Source organism: Carassius carassius, chromosome 12 (genome assembly GCF_963082965.1).
Source record: "Carassius carassius chromosome 12, fCarCar2.1, whole genome shotgun sequence".
NCBI lineage: Eukaryota > Metazoa > Chordata > Actinopteri > Cypriniformes > Cyprinidae > Carassius > Carassius carassius.
The window spans coordinates 28,047,113-28,064,434 of NC_081766.1; the positions used below are offsets into that span (position 1 = coordinate 28,047,113).

Genomic DNA, 17,322 nt, shown 5'->3' on the forward strand with positions numbered 1-17,322 from the left:
ACGCTGTGCCAGTGGATCAGCCAGTGGACATGGTATTGTCGTGATAATATTGAGGCTCTTTTATAGCAGGCTGTATTGATGAAACTGTCTTTCACAAAATTACAATAACATCAGTGTGACAGAACCACCTGAATGCTAAATTAGTAGTCTTCTCTTTTTTCTGGTAACTAGAATCTCTTTCTTCTTTTTAGCTCTCTGCCACCCATGTACGTAGCTCCTGTGTGGGTTTTTTGCTGGCAGGGCTGCAGTGTTGGGCAGCAGTTGTTAGTTGAGTGCACAGGTCAGTGGTCTTTGGGGAAGAGAGAGATTGTGTGTGTGTGTGTGTGTGTGTGTGTGTGTGTGTGAGATGAGTAATGACTGCTCAGAGGGGGACCTCTGATCCTGAACTAGGAATAGACTAGAGAGTGCAAGGTTCAAGGATTCAGTGGTGAAATCAAGATTGGGCCCCCCGAGGCTTTAATTATGCACTTCTTTCAGATACAGCTACAAATGTGCTTAGCTCGGTGCTAAGTTGGTAATAACATTTCATGTTGCTCTTGCTCTATATGAGATAAATAATGAGTCAGGGGTTGTTGCTATGTAATATTGACCACTGAGATGTCAAGAAATATGATGAAATAGTCATACATCTTATTAATGGTTTGGATAAAATGTTGTGGGTTTTGTAGTTGATAGAGGTGGACATGAATGTACTGTACAGTACGGTACCTTAATCGATTTAAATTAAGTTTTAAATGCATTTGAATCTGTCATGATGTCATAAAGGGAGGAGGAGTAAAGCAGGCTCTGATAATTATTAAACATTTGTGCTATGGATATGAATTTTGACTTGTCCACCAACAACACACTCTCAGGGCAGTTCTTTTTTTTTTAGGGAATTGGTAGCAAATGCATATGCATTCATATCATCTCTTTTGTACATTTGCATATGATTTGCTTACCTCCCACTGAGAGTTAGGTTTAAGGGTAGACCTTCATGACCTTCAAAATCATGTTTTCATATAAATACAATTTTACTAATTCACCACTAATAAACCAAGATCGGGTCCAAAGCACTTACAATGGCAGTACATTGGACACAATTGGTAAATATTAAAATACTCATTACTATTTCAGTAAAGCCACATAAACAATATGTTTTAAAATCATACCAATTTAAAAAAAAATTGTACAAATTAATATACATTCATGACCAAACATTTTCTCTGCACGTGAAATGGAAGTGAATGGGGGGGATCTGTAAATGTTAAAATACACTGTTTCAGTACTATAGCATCGTAAAAAAAATGCATTCAAATTGTACAAACTCATACAAAATCATACAAATTAACACAACAATTCTATTAGGCAAAACATTACATACTGTAGTTATATTTTCTCATGAGATTGGATTATAAGCACTAAAGTTACAGTTTCTGTAAACAATATGCATTAAAGTAAAAAAAAGTTTCCTAAGTTTTCCTGTAATTTTTCCTTATCTTCCTATATTTCCTAAGTTTACCTTTGCTAATAGAGATTGCAAATAAATCAATTTTCACAATATCGTTGACTCATGGGCCTGAAACCTGTTTCAGCTCATGATGCACACCATACACACACTCATGTGCTTACAGCTGATTAAAGGCATAGAAAGTGGATAAAAGGGGTTGTTAGTCAACAGGAACTTGCAGAAAGAAAAGGGAAGGAGGGCGAGATAGAAACAAGCAATTCCTGGCTGCTGGTTAGTAGGCAGACTATGTATGATAGCAGTACTTGAGGTTTTACCTCTATCATTTGTTAGTTCTGCCACTGACCCCAAGGAAACTGATGGCGTTGCACTCATGGGAAAATATGGCAGCTTATTTTCACAAATTGTTTGCCTGGAAACAGTAGCACATTTTTGGATGCAACTGCATTTCAAAATACTGACTCCTCTAATTGATTTCATTGATTGGCTTTTGCTGCAAGATGCACATGAGAGAAGTGTGTGTGTGTGTGTGTGTATGAGAGAGAGAGAGAGAGAGAGAGAGAGAGAGAGAGAGAGAGAGAGAGAAAGAGAGAGAGATTGAGAGAGAGAGAGAGAGAGAGAGAGAGAGAGAGATTTAGCTACAGAGAAAGAACAAGTGAGAAAATTCTGCAGTGGATATAAAAGAAAGACTTGCTCCTTTAAGTTGTACCATGACCAGTTTATGTTCATGCAAAAAATATAGTATAGAGTAAAATCTCTAAATTTTATTTGATAATTTTTTGACATACAACTAAGAACAATATATTGTACAGTCAAAAATACCACTCTATGGTATCTCGTCATGCCCCTTTTCTGTCTGTTTCTGCCATCTGGTATATGTGGCAGCAGCTTCTGGGTAATGATTATTTTCATGTTGTCATGGGTGAGATTGTGACAGGATGCACACCACCACCTAATGACTAAGCACTTTGAACATCAAGAAAACCTGTCTTAGCTGGTTGCTTTTAAAATCAAACCCCATGTTTTAAAAGTTCTTCTTGCACATGTGTTATGGACTTTCACAAAGAATCAAATCATTCCTTTGTTTTGCAACTTATCTTTCTGTAGGTAATATAGACTGTTTCAGATTCTGTCAAACAGAGATAATTCAGGTCTTTTTAAAAATGTAATCATGTAATTAAGAAAGTCTGTATTATTGTTAATACTGTAGACACATTTTGTAGTGATCATTTGGCCAGTATTCGGATGAAATTTGTATTTCTGTCTAAATTCCCCCCCCCCCAGAAAAGTATTAATGGTCCCTCAACTTGCAGTGTTGAGTGTATAAAGCCAATTAGTGAAGTGGGTGATATACAAAAGAGTAAATAATATGAAAAAGCATTCTTCCTAACAAAGCTTCGAAAAAGCTGGTTTTACCAGTACCGGAATGATTTGGAAAGTATGAAAAGGAATATTATTTTTACTGCAGTTAAGTATAAGCAGCTTTTCTATTAAACATTGTAAAACAAAAACATACATTCACCCACTGAATAATATATAATACATTTTGACAACCAGAGACATTTGGAAAGATACAGAAATATGGTTATTTCAAGTGATGTTACAGTATGTTATGTTTAAGAAGTTATAGAATAAATTATTAAAAACTTTTTATTATTATTATTATTTTTTTATTATTAAAGAAATTTATGTTTTTATTCAGCAACAGTAAAGACATTTATACTGTTACAAAAGATTTATGCGAAATGCTGTTCTTTTGAAATATCTATTTCTCAAATAATCCCGAAAAAATGTAGCATCATTTCCAAAAACATATTAAGCAACACAACTGTTTTCAACTTTGATAAAAAAGAAAAAAATGCTTCTTAAGCAGCAAATCGGTATATAAGATTTCCAAAAGATCATGTGACACTAAAGACAGGAGTAATGGCTGCTGAAAACCATCACAAGTATAAATTACATTTTCAAGTATATTAAAATAGAAAACAATAATTTTACATGTGTAATAATAATATCTGTTTTTTTTCCTTTTCTTTCAAAAACATTAAAAAAAACTATAATTTGAAAGGTAGAGTACCTTGTTTTGTATACAATTTGAACAGGACTTTATTATTTTTCTGTTTTTCTATATTTCTTTGTTTACTTTGTTGGCTCAATAAATAGTTACACATGAGAAAAATCTGATAATTTGGCTTATTTGGATGAAATTATTTTGGTTGAGGATGTTGGAACACTTTCGGACCGCAGAGAAGATGTTAATTATACAATAATGTTTGCTAGATGCTTCATTTTTCAACTATTAAGCCTTTTTTTCATCGCATTGCTTTATTTGTGCATAATATGAGTGTGTTTTTACCCGCAGGGCAAACACACTGAGTATATTAGAAATTTTCTTTCATTGACATTTTTAATGTGCATCAGTTTGGCTGAGCTCTGTATTTATGGCTTCAAAAGAGAGTGATTACAACACCCGGAGGATGATAAAGTTGCTTCTATCTATGACTCTTTATCACCATGGTTACACCCTGCCATACTAGACCCCTGCGGCTCTATAGCACATCTGTGTTTTCATCATATAAATTAGTAATCAGCCCTTATGTTGGTTAGAGACGCAGGGTCTGATTAGTGCTAGAGAATCAATTTGGCTCTCAACTGTTTTCACTTTCTCATAAGGAGAACTGTAGGCCTAGAATATAAATTAATGTCATTTTACAAGAAATATGTAAAACACTAATATTGTAATAAAGGTTTTTCTTATATATCTGACACGTGTATATATTTATACATAATACAAGTTCAATTATACAGACATTTCTATTGAATTATTGATTTATGTGGCAGCAGAGCACCAAAACGTTCAGTTTCCTTTTTGTTAATGGATTGTTTCGAAGTATGTTTGACCTCAAGTACATTATCTTAAAAGCTCTTTCCAGCATAATGTTGTTTGGGATGAAATGATCTTAACATGCACCTTAGGAACACTCACCTCGATGCACAGCTCTAATAGGATGCATTAGAACATTATAGTTCATTGTAACAACAAAGAGAGTTCATAAAATGTTATTTTGCTCACATATACAGTAGCACTCTCCAGGTATGACTTTTGATTAATTCAGAACTACGTTCTAACATACAGTACTACTTTTACTATTTCTGCCATTTGGTAAAAATGCTAGTATGCTGTTCCAAATTCAGCCATTTAAATCATGAGGCTAACAAAGCTAGCATCTCTGGAAGGTCAGTGTGTTACATGTTAAAATTGCTGTCCATTTTTTAACACGACTCATTTAAAAAAAAAGTGTTTTGCAACTAAATGACCTAAAATTGGCAACAGCTCTGTTGTGATACAGTTATGGAGAGCAAAAAAAGAAACAATCCTAAGAGTTAATATAATGTGTACAGTTTGTGTAGCAACCTAAGCAAAAGAGAGTATGTTAATACATATTTTGTTGTTGATGACAAATGTCATGTGGCACTGTGAAACTCGACAGCACTTTGCCAGAAATTTTTCAGTCATTTAGTGCACTTTTAGCATACTTTTGAAAAATAGTACATATTACGGAAATAATATGCTTTAAAACAACATATGCAAGTGTAAACTGATGTTTTCTGTGTGAATGTTATCTGACACCTAATTCAATTCAATTCAAGTTTATTTGTATAGCCTAAAATAGTTTTGTATTAGGGTCCTCTGAGGGGTCAGCATCATCTCTTCTCAGGTGTTCTGTTTGTGTAAATCCTAGCGTGGCAAAACATAGAAACAAATAGAGACATCATTAGCATAGCTGCTGTTCCAACAAAGTAAAATTAATTAGTTTAACCCAAGCTAAAGAATAAAAATGCGCATTTGATCAGACACAACTACACTCACAATTTAAGACATACATTATTTGAATGCTTGGCGAAAGAGATGCGTTTTTAATCTAGATTTAAACAGAGAGAGTGTGTCTGTACCCCGAACATTATCAGGAAGGCTATTCCAGAGTTTGGGAGCCAAATGTGAAAAAGCTCTACCTCCTTTAGTGGACTTTGCTATCCTAGGAACTACCAAAAGTCCAGCGTTTTGTGACCTTAGGGAGCATGATGGATTGTAACGTGGTAGAAGGCTGGTTAGGTACGCAGGAGCTAAACCATTTAGTGCCTTATAAGTAAGTAATGATAATTTGTAACTGAAACAGAAATTAATAGGTAGCCAATGTAGAGACTGTAAAATTGGGGTAATATGATCATATTTTCTTGACCTGGTAAGGACTCTAGCTGCTGCATTTTGGACTACCTGTAGCTTGTTTATTGAAGATGCAGGACAACCACCTAGAAGTGCATTACAATAGTCCAGTCTAGAGGTCATGAATGCATGAACTAGCTTTTCTGCATCAGAAACAGATAACATGTTTCGTAGCTTGGCAATGTTTCTAAGATGGAAGAATGCAGTTTTTGTAACATGGGAAATATGATTTTCAAAAGACAGGTTGCTGTCTAATATAACACCCAGATTTTTGACTGTAGAGGAAGTAACAGTACATCCGTCTAGTTGCAAATTGTAATCTACAAGATTCTGTGTACTGTTTTTTGGTCCAATAATTAATATCTCTGTCTTATCCTAATTTAATAGGAGAAAATTATTGGTCATCCAATCTTTTATATTTTTAACACACACTGTTAGCTCAGATAATTTAGAAGTTGAATCTGGTCTCTTTGAGATATATAGCTGAGTATCATCAGCATAACAGTGGAAGCTAATTCCGTATTTTCATGTATATTGTATATTGTATATTGTATCATGTATATGTATACATGTATATTGAAAATAGAAGGGGACCTAAGACGGATCCTTGTGGCACTCCATATTTTACTGGTGATAAATGAGATGCCTCCCCATTTAAATAAACAAAATGGTAGCGATCGGACAGGTAGGATCTAAACCATCTTAGAGCCTGCCCTTGAATACCTGTATAGTTTTGTAATCGATCTATGAGTATGTCATGATCTATGGCGTCGAACGCAGCCCTACGATCAAGTAAAACTAGCAATGAGATGCAGCCTTGATCTGAGGCAAGAAGCAGGTAATTTGTAATTTTAACAAATGCAGTTTCTGTGCTATGGTGGGGCCTGAAACCTGACTGAAATTCTTCATATAGATAATTTTTTTGCAGGAAGGAGCTCAATTGAGCAGACACAACTTTTTCTAAAATTTTTGACATAAATGGAAGATTTGAAATTGGCCTATAATTTGCCAGTTCACTAGGATCTAGTTTTGGTTTCTTAATAAGAGGCTTAATAACCGCCAGCTTGAATGGTTTTGGGACGTGACCTAAAGATAACGTCGAGGTAATGATATTGAGAAGCGGTTCTTCGGCTACAGGTAACAACTCTTTCAGTAATTTAGTGGGTACAGGATCTACAGTAATAAACATGTTGTTGGTTTATATACAGTGATAAGTTTATTTAGCTCTTCCTGTCCTACAGTATAGTTGTAAAACACTGCAGTTTATTTTTGGGTGCGATGGATGAAACTGAAGTGTTAGACGCTGTAGAAACTACATTCGCTATTGTATTTGTAATGTTATCTATTTTATCAGTGAAGAAATTCATAAAGTCATTACTATTAAATGTTGATGGAATATTTGAATCAGGTGGCATCTGGTTATTTGTTAATTTAGCCACTGTGCTAAATAAAAACCGTGGATTGTTTTGGTTATTTTCTATGAGTTTGTGGATATGCTCTTCCCTAGCAGTTTTTAGAGCCTGTCTATAGCTGGACATACTGTTTTTCCATGCAATTCTAAAAACTTCCAAGTTAGTTTTTCTCCATTTGCGTTCGAGATTATTCGAGAGTTTCTTTCTTGAGAGAGTATTACTGTTATACCATGGCACAGTACGTTTTTCTGTAACCTTTTTCAATTTGATGGGGGCAACAGCTTCTAATGTATTAGAGAAAATAGATCCCATGTTGCCAGTCATTTCGTCTAGTTCATGTGTATTTTTGGGTACAAATAACAGTTGAGATAGATCAGGTAGGTTATTTGTGAATCTGTCTTTGGTGACTGGAACAATAGTTCTGCCCAGACGGTAACACTGAGACATATAGTTAATATCAGTGATACGCAGCATGCACGATACAAGGAAATGGTCTGTAATATCATCACATTGAGGTACGATATCTATAGCAGTAAGATCGATTCCATGCGATATAATTAGATCTAGTGTATGATTAAAACGATGAGTGGGCCCGGTGACATTTTGCTTGACTCCAAAAGAGATTATTAGGTCAGTAAACGCAAGTCCTAATGCATCATTTGAATTATCAACGTGAATATTAAAATCTCCCATGATTAGCACCTTATCAGCTGTAACCAGAAGGTCTGAGAGGAAATCTGCAAATTCTTTTAGGAATTCTGTATATGGCCCTGGTGGTCTATACACAGTAGCCAGAGCAAGAGATACATTAGATTTCTTTTGCATATCTGACAATGTAACATTAAGCAGAAGTATTTCAAAAGAGTTAAACCTGTATCCTGTTTCCTGGGTAGCATTGAGAATATCACTATATATTGTTGCAACACCTCCGCCACGACCAGTCTGACGGGGCTCATGCTTATAACAGTATGTAATAATAAAAACTCCATAATCATAGGGAAGAAGGAGGCGGGAACCGGCGGACAATCAAATGAAGACTTTAATAACAAAATAAACACAAAACAGCGCATCAGCCCCTCGCGGACGACTGATGCGCACAAATAAAAACCAAAACATAAAATAAAGCCCAGGCCTGGTCCTCTCTCGTCCTTCACTGTCGTCGCTCCAGTTTTATATCCTTCCATCTCCTCTGTGGGACTCAAGACCAGTGGTGGGTCGCAGGTGTCGCTGATTTCCCAATCACTCCACCGGCCTCGCTCGTGTTCCCACATCCCTCGGCCCCACCCCACTCGTCACACAGTAGTTTGGTGGAGTAGACTCATTTAGACCAAACTAATCATTTGGTTTTAGCCAGGTTTCAGTCAAGCAGAGTACATCAAAACTATTATCTGTGATCATTTCATGTACAATAACTGCTTTGGTTGTGAGTGATCTAATATTTATGAGCCCAAACTTTAAAAATGGTTTTTGTTCATTTACTTTACATGTTTCTGGTTCAATCACAATAAGATTTTTCTAGATCCTACATTAAATGTATATTTTGACCTCACTATTCAAGGTCGAGGAACAAACACAGTCTTAATAGATTGTACAGCGCAAGTACTTTTATCATTTAAGCGGGTGGAACAAAAGTCATCATAATAGTTATTTGAGAGTTGTCTTACTATCATTGCATGTGATTTATGACAAAACAAAAAGCTATTACATTTTGATTAAATTCAGTTAACTTACCCATTTATGTAGGACTTAAGTCTTTAAATGTAATTTCATAATTACTTCTATTTTCTTTAAAATATGGCTAAAGTGTTTTCAAGCATTTATGGTAAAATATCATTTCTAAAATTTCTAAAATAAAATCATTTCTACTGAAAAAAATGTCATATATATACATATATTTGTAATTACACATATATTAATTTTAAATGTAACAAAACATAGTTATAAAAGTGTACTCGCTCTCTCTTAGTACACTTAAGTGGCCTTTTATTTCATTAATATTGCATTTGTTTTTTAAGAAAATATTTTTAAGGTTTGAGGTACACAAGGAGTGCAAATTTTTTTTCACACGGGTATGGCTAATACAAATATAATATTTAGTCCAGTGTCTGACCTATTTGTTTGCATGGTAAATTGCACTTCTGCTGCTGTTTATGCATATACAGTACAGTTAGTATCTACAGTTAATAGCTTCTTTCTAAGCCTTGTTTAGCTTCTTATTCATTGTTTGGTTGTTCAGGCTACAGCTGAGCCTTGGGCTTTAGCTGAGGACATATTGTCAGGTTTGTTCTGTCTTTTGCAGGTGTGGTTACAGAGGTATGGCTACCTCCACCAGACACAACCTAACATGGCCTTCCTGCGATCAGCCCAAACCATGCATTCTGCTATTGCTGCCATGCAGCACAAGTATGGACTAAACATCACAGGGACTCTAGACAAGGCGACTATAGAGTAAGTACTCCTAAGCACACATACATACAGTAAAGTCACACATAAAATGCACAAATATACTGACTACAGCATACCAGGCCCATTCTCATAAAACTGTGCTGCTTGTGTATGAAAATGTCCCTGCAAAATGCCAGTTGCTATTTATTGTTACTAAACCTAACCTTAAAGTGCTAATATTTGAACTTGCAATAATTCTAGAATATATGCTTCTTATGATTTTAATACACAACTGAGTAGATTCTGTTAGTTTAGTATACAGTTAATATACCTTGTAATAAATCATACTTTAAAATGTAGAACAAACTACACATTTCTCTTACAAAACATGTTTTGTGCAATAACTATTTGGTACATTCCAAATGTTGCAGGTTTGAGCGTTACTGAGAAGAAGGTAAATGCTAAAACGTCTAGAAACGGTCTTATCTAGGGAATATCATCACACCACACGAGTGAACATAATTATATAACATAATTATGACATTTAGTCAAAAAAACCTAAAAACTAAAAAAAAACAACTTTGACGTCACACCCCTCTGAAATTATGCCAGAAACCAAGAATTAAACATTGAAACCATGTTATGTGGACTAAATGCTTCCAAGGCACTCATGTGATAAAAGGAGCGTATGAATCCAAAACATCTCTCATTGTAGGAGCTGTTTCTGTCTATTTAAAGACTTTCACACATTGAAGTCTTCTTCTGGTATTGAAACCATGTTATTTTAATTACAGTATAATAAAAATTCTGTATAACCCATTAAACTGTAATGTTTATGAACAAGGACGGTTTTCCAAATTTCAATAAAACACTAAACATTAGCTCTGTCAAACAATATAAGTCCAGTATCTATTTTCCATGGTTATTATATCAGTAGTAAGTATTGAGCACAAAAAAATGATACACAAATGAAACAGTTTTCTAGAAATGAGTCATCAATTAAAGAATGTTATGTCTGATTCAAATGAATCACCTTTTCTTTGGACTGAATGTTTCAACCCTGGTCTCTGGTGTTTAGCTTGGACACTATAAGCCATTTTCCAATTTAAAATGTTTTGAGAACATTTTCTACTGCTTGTGTAAGTCATTCGAGGAGGACTGCACCGTGTTAGGAAGCATGAGCGCTCTCTGTTTGACCTTGCAGTCAATTTTATTCTGCCTTTAAACAGTTCTTTTTATGCTGTTTGTGCCTTTATGTTTTATTGAATGCAAGTTAAGACGAAGCACTGATTTTCACATTCAGTGATGTAAATAAATACATTATCTTTTTAACTAAACTTGTGTTAGTGAGTTTGTAAATGCTAATTAACATACAGTAAGCTATACTTTACTTGCAATAAAATAGAACAGTGGGTTCTAAGAACGGTTTTTCATGACACTAGGGATTCTGTGATTTTGATTAATATAATTTGGTGCTGAATGTATGTAATATATGTGTTTTTTGGCATTAAATGTGTGTATGTGTGTGTGTGTGTATGTGTGTGTGTGTGTGTGTGTGTGTGTGTGTTTTTATGTGTTTCCAGAACTGTAATGCATTGACTTCAAGTATTTCAGAACTACAACAATGGACTAAACACAAGAACACTGATTCATTTTAAAAGTCTGATGAGTATTCTGACGAATGAACACAGAAGCAGTTATTTTAAAATCCAATCAAACACTTTTATAGTTATGCCTTAAAGGAGCAACATTAGCCAACCTAGTTTTATAATGTGATGGAGGTCAAAAATAACCTCTCGCCTCCTCCCTTTGCTCTTTTTTCTCCTCTAGCTGGATGAAGAAACCCAGATGTGGAGTACCAGACCTGCCTGACGGCATATCTGGATCCCGAAGGAAGAAGCGCTATGCACTAACTGGACAGAAGTGGCAGCGCGCACACATCACATACAGGTTAGACAGAGACAGGATGCCTCTGTCAGTGTTAATGATTTAACAATTTGGTCTATAAATATAGCAGAGACATTAAAAGACTGTGAAATGAAATCCTCGCTCAAATCATCCTGTCACTGCCATGACATATGCTGCTCTGCAATGAAGACACAGCCAAGCATATAATAACCTCCAGCATTCACTCTTTAACCTTCAAGAAACATATTTGAATTCCCAGAAGATTACCTTCTAAAGGGCTCAGTGGAAATAGAGTGTTCTCTCACCTCAATTTAAAATCTCCCGGTTACAGCGGGCGATAACGGAATCCAGCTTTTTTTTTTAATTGATGGGCCACCTATGCAAATGGTATGTAAATGAAGATAAGCTTGGCAGTGAGTGACTGGCCTCTATAGAGAAAAGTCAGCTGAGATTTTCTGAGATTTTTCTCTCGGTCTGTTAGAGGAAGATAAAGACTTCAATGTGTGAAATTCAGCAGAGATGCCAGTCACTTTAGAATTGAAAATGCTTCTCTTCTCTGTGATATTAACACATCATAATAGTGAGGGTTTTTACTATGACATTTGATTGTGGTAGTTTTTGATAATAGTGAAGGTTTTGATGTTAATATCTTACTAAATCTCACATAGACACAATCTCAAAACATGGAACAACAAGAACACTGTTTATATACCAAATAAATAAAAAAGGCAACCAGCTTTAAGGCTTTTTAAAAGTTTACTCAACTTGTAACCTGTGTGTTTGAAGTGAACATAATACAATAAGCTATTCAAACAAGCTTTAATTTGCATATTGTGCATAAAATTTTAAACGTTATTTTTGCAGACTTTACATTAAGAAACTTAAATTTGTCTAATTCATGTATCAGCTATCAGAGCAAACATCTAAGCTTGTACAGAGTTTTATAATGCACTGATTGTGTAACAAAATTAATCACAAATAGAGTTATGGGTGAATTTTCTAAGATAGTCTTAAAACAGAGTTTGTCTGACAAAATGGAAGTGGGAATTTTTACAGTGTATTAATTGTAAATTACATCTCTTAGATCCCTGATATTACAGTTACAGAAATAAAAAAAAATACAGAATTTATGGTTGCACTTTATTTTACAGTACTGTACATACATGTACTTATAGTGTACTTACAGTGTATTTATCTAAGAAAGTTATGGTAACACAAGGTAAATACATGGGGTAGGGTTAGGTTTAGGGGTAGGTTAGTACCTAGTTATTACATAGTTATTGTAATTAATATAATAAGTACATAGTATGTACATGGGCAACAGGACTGTAAAATAAAGTGCTACCGAATTTATATACAACCCGAATTCCGGAAAAGTTGGGACGTTTTTTAAATTTTAATAAAATGAAAACTAAAAGACTTTCAAATCACATGAGCCAATATTTTATTCACAATATAACATAGATAACATAGCAAATGTTTAAACTGAGAAAGTTTACAATTTTATGCACAAAATGAGCTCATTTCAATTTTGATTTCTGCTACAGGTCTCAAAATAGTTGGGACGGGGCATGTTTACCATGGTGTAGCATCTCCTTTTCTTTTCAAAACAGTTCGAAGACGTCTGGGCATTGAGGCTATGAGTTGCTGGAGTTTTGCTGTTGGAATTTGGTCCCATTCTTGCCTTATATAGATTTCCAGCTGCTGAAGAATTTGTGGTCATCTCTGACGTATTTTTCGTTTAATGATGCGCCAAATGTTCTCTATAGGTGAAAGATCTGGACTGCAGGCAGGCCAGGTTAGCACCCGGACTCTTCTACGACGAAGCCACGCTGTTGTTATAGCTGCAGTATGTGGTTTTGCATTGTCCTGCTGAAATAAACAAGGCCTTCCCTGAAATAGACGTTGTTTGGAGGGAAGCATATGTTGCTCTAAAACCTTTATATACCTTTCAGCATTCACAGAGCCTTCCAAAACATGCAAGCTGCCCATACCGTATGCACTTATGCACCCCCATACCATCAGAGATGCTGGCTTTTGAACTGAACGCTGATAACATGCTGGAAGGTCTCCCTCCTCTTTAGCCCGTAGGACACGGCGTCCGTGATTTCCAACAAGAATGTCAAATTTGGACTCGTCTGACCATAAAACACTATTCCACTTTGAAATAGTCCATTTTAAATGAGCCTTGGCCCACAGGACACGACGGCGCTTCTGGACCATGTTCACATATGGCTTCCTTTTTGCATGATAGAGCTTTAGTTGGCATCTGCTGATGGCACGGCGGATTGTGTTTACCGACAGTAGTTTCTGAAAGTATTCCTGGGCCCATTTAGTAATGTCATTGACACAATCATGCCGATGAGTGATGCAGTGTCGTCTGAGAGCCCGAAGACCACGGGCATCCAATAAAGGTCTCCGGCCTTGTCCCTTACGCACAGAGATTTCTCCAGTTTCTCTGAATCTTTTGATGATGTTATGCACTGTAGATGATGAGATTTGCAAAGCCTTTGCAATTTGACGTTGAGGAACATTGTTTTTAAAGTTTTCCACAATTTTTTTACGCAGTCTTTCACAGATTGGAGAGCCTCTGCCCATCTTTATTTCTGAGAGACTCTGCTTCTCTAAGACAAAGCTTTTATAGCTAATCATGTTACAGACCTGATATCAATTAACTTAATTAATCACTAGATGTTCTCCCAGCTGAATCTTTTCAAAACTGCTTGCTTTTTTAGCCATTTGTTGCCCCCGTGCCAACTTTTTTGAAACCTGTAGCAGGCATAAAATTTTAAATGAGCTAATTAAGTGGATAAAAGTGTAAAATTTCTCAGTTTAAACATTTGCTACGTTATCTATGTTCTATTGTGAATAAAATATTGGCTCATGTGATTTGAAATTCCTTTAGTTTTCATTTTATTAAAATTTAAAAAACGTCCCAACTTTTCCGGAATTCGGGTTGTAACAGAGCCCATCTACAGTGGCTTGGTTATTGATCACTTCTCTTATCCAGTTGTGAGAATTAAATTAAAGAAATGGGGTATTCGTGTACACTCTGTGCCTGTCAAATTCAAGTCCTGAAATACAAAGTTTTAAGGCATTGAGGAGCGATAAAAAACAAAATCAAGCCTAAATCAAACCATAAATTGGACTGTGCCATGGCTTGGTGTTTATATTTACTAGTAAATATTTTTTTATTTCTGTGTTTAGTATTAAAAATGTCACTCCGAAAGTGGGAGCACGAGAAACGCATGAGGCCATTCGCCGGGCGTTTGACGTATGGCAAGGTGTCACACCGCTACGTTTTGAGGCCGTGCCCTACAGCGCTCTGGAGAGCGGCAAACGGGACGTCGATATCACCATCATCTTTGCCTCTGGTTTCCACGGTGATAGCTCTCCTTTTGATGGAGAAGGAGGCTTCCTGGCACACGCTTATTTCCCAGGGCCAGGCATAGGGGGCGACACACACTTTGACTCAGATGAACCCTGGACGCTGGGCAACCCAAACCATGATGGTGAGAGAATGGCAGGTTAGGCCACATTTTCCATTTCAACAACTGACAAAGAAATAAAGCTGCTGTTTCAGCAGGAATGTTAAAGTAACAAAGCAGCTAAATCATTAATGACATCTGGAGACTTTCACAAGCACCCCTTAAAAATAAATTACTTCACAATGTGTAATAGCCAAAGCTAAGAGCAATTCTGCAAAACAAGACTCACTTAAAGTAATTAGTGCTATAATTCACATGCTGAAATGAGTGCTGAAAAACGATCTGTGTAGTTTGTAGCTTTGTAAATACTAAGGGGAGAATTCACTAAACTGCTGCACCACCTGCTCGTGGTATTTAAGTACAAACTCAGCACTGTATTCTTCTTTAAACAGCTTGACAGCCACTAAATGTGCTGGAGTCATTAGTACCAGATGTCATTTTTTAACACTTTTCAGTTACGTTCAATGTGTTAACATACTTTTACAACCATATTTATGATCAGTGGGCCAGAGTAATGATGCTGGATACTGTACAAATTTTATTTTACAGAACTCAAGATCACAGATGTTACCGAATCTAACATTCACAGAAATATAGTTTATTCTTAATCCACAATCCATCAATATATATATATATATATATATATATATATAATAGATCATTTGATTGTATATATACAGTATATATATATCTGCATACAGTATATATGCACTCAGTGACTATACTCAGAGTCTATAAGTATACAAAGATGATTTGTGGATAATTACATATACATTACCATTCAAAAGTTTGGGGTCAGGGATTTTTTTTAAGTATCTTATGCTCACCAAGGCTGCATTTATTTGATAAAAAATGAAGTAAAACAGTAATATTGTGAAATAATATTTAAATAATTATAAAATTATAAAATTTATTAAAATAAAAACTATTTTCTATTTGAATATATTTGGAAATGTTATTTATTCCTGTGATGGCAAATCAGAATTTTCAGCAACAGTCTTCAGTTTCATGATCCTTCAGAAATCATTCTAAAATGCTGATTTGATGTTCAAGAAACACTTTTTATTCTTACCAAGATTAAAAACAGGTAAAAAATAAATAAATAAATAAAATTGTGGAAACCATGATTCATTTAGTCTTCACTTTGATTAACAGAAAGCTCAAAGTACCGCATTTTTTTTTAAATATTAAAAAATATTTTATATTATAAACATTGTTTTTGTTTTTATAAACAAAATTTTTATCAGTAGTGCATGTTGTTCCGGTTGCTCAGTGGTAGATCATTGCATTAGAAGTGCAAAAGGTTGTTCAATTCCCAGGGAACACACATACTGGTAAAAACAAAAAAACAATTGTATAGCCTGAATGCACTGTAAGTTGCTTTGGATAAAAGCATCTGCTAAATGTGTAAATGTAATGAAAATGTATATATAAATTGTTCTGAAAATATAGAATTTGAAGGCTGATGGATCCTTTACATGCAATCTGTTAGTGATCACACAATTTACTACATGGCATAAGCTGATTGGCTTCTGCAGCCAGTAAGGTTGCTTGGTCATCATTGGTTGAACACTGATTCATTGTTTGCTGTAAGCTGGTTCTGCAGCAGGTTCCTCTGAAATCCTCCACCTCCCCCAGCTCCACCTGTCTTGTTCTGCTATAGGATTTATTTATACCCATTATAGTATATATTATATAGTCCGCCAAGACCAAATACATTAACAGTTTCATATTAACATTAACATGCTAAGATTTATTCATAGTTATCATAATTTAAATATCCTTAAATGTTAGCTTTATTAATATCTGTTCTAATTAGCTGAAAAAATGTTTTCTGCAACCTGATATGGATCAAATCCAGTGATCAATGTTTTTTCTTGGTGTCACTTCCCTTATTTTGCCATTTTCATTAATTGAACTGCAGACATTTCACCTTTTTATTATTGATAATGGAAAGCATGTAGTAAACTGGATTCTACTGTAAAAATATGTTTTGTGAAAATATCTGTTGATCATGGCAGTAAATGCTGGTTGTATATCCAGACATGGGGTGTAGTCAAGCGCACTGTTGACATTTAAAGAGTCCGTTCTAGATTGCATTGGTGGAGTGAAGTTGTCATACACTCCCAATAATGTCTGTCAGATTTCTGTAATCTTCTGCATCCTCCGCATATGACTGCTTAAATCCACGTGTGTTATATAAGTGCAAACTCAACACTGTATTCTTTAACCAGCTTAAGTAGCCACTAAATGTATGTAATTTATTAAGACATTACAATAAAGTTCTAAATGTGTTAACAAGAGTTTAATGATACTTTTACAGCCATATTTATGGCCAGCTGGGCAGAGTAATGATGCTGATCAGGTTCTAAACCAATGCAAATATTCAACGCTATTGTTAGTCGCATTTGTTTCTTAGGGAATTTTTCCCTGAATATATCTTTTTGTGCACATGTC

The 17,322-nt window shown here is 35.2% G+C and overlaps 1 protein-coding gene across 2 annotated transcripts in view; it reads left to right on the forward strand.

Annotated features, from left to right (window-relative positions):
• Positions 1–17,322, forward strand: part of LOC132155163 (matrix metalloproteinase-16-like) — a 32,134-nt gene that overhangs the window by 2,361 nt on the left and 12,451 nt on the right. The window contains exons 2-4 of one of the 2 annotated variants that reach the window (XM_059564019.1): positions 9,384–9,532; positions 11,300–11,419; positions 14,585–14,904. In XM_059564019.1, coding sequence (XP_059420002.1) covers positions 9,384–9,532; positions 11,300–11,419; positions 14,585–14,904 — 589 coding nt within the window. The remainder of the gene's footprint in view (positions 1–9,383; positions 9,533–11,299; positions 11,420–14,584; positions 14,905–17,322) is intronic. The other variant, XM_059564020.1, reaches the window with a different exon arrangement.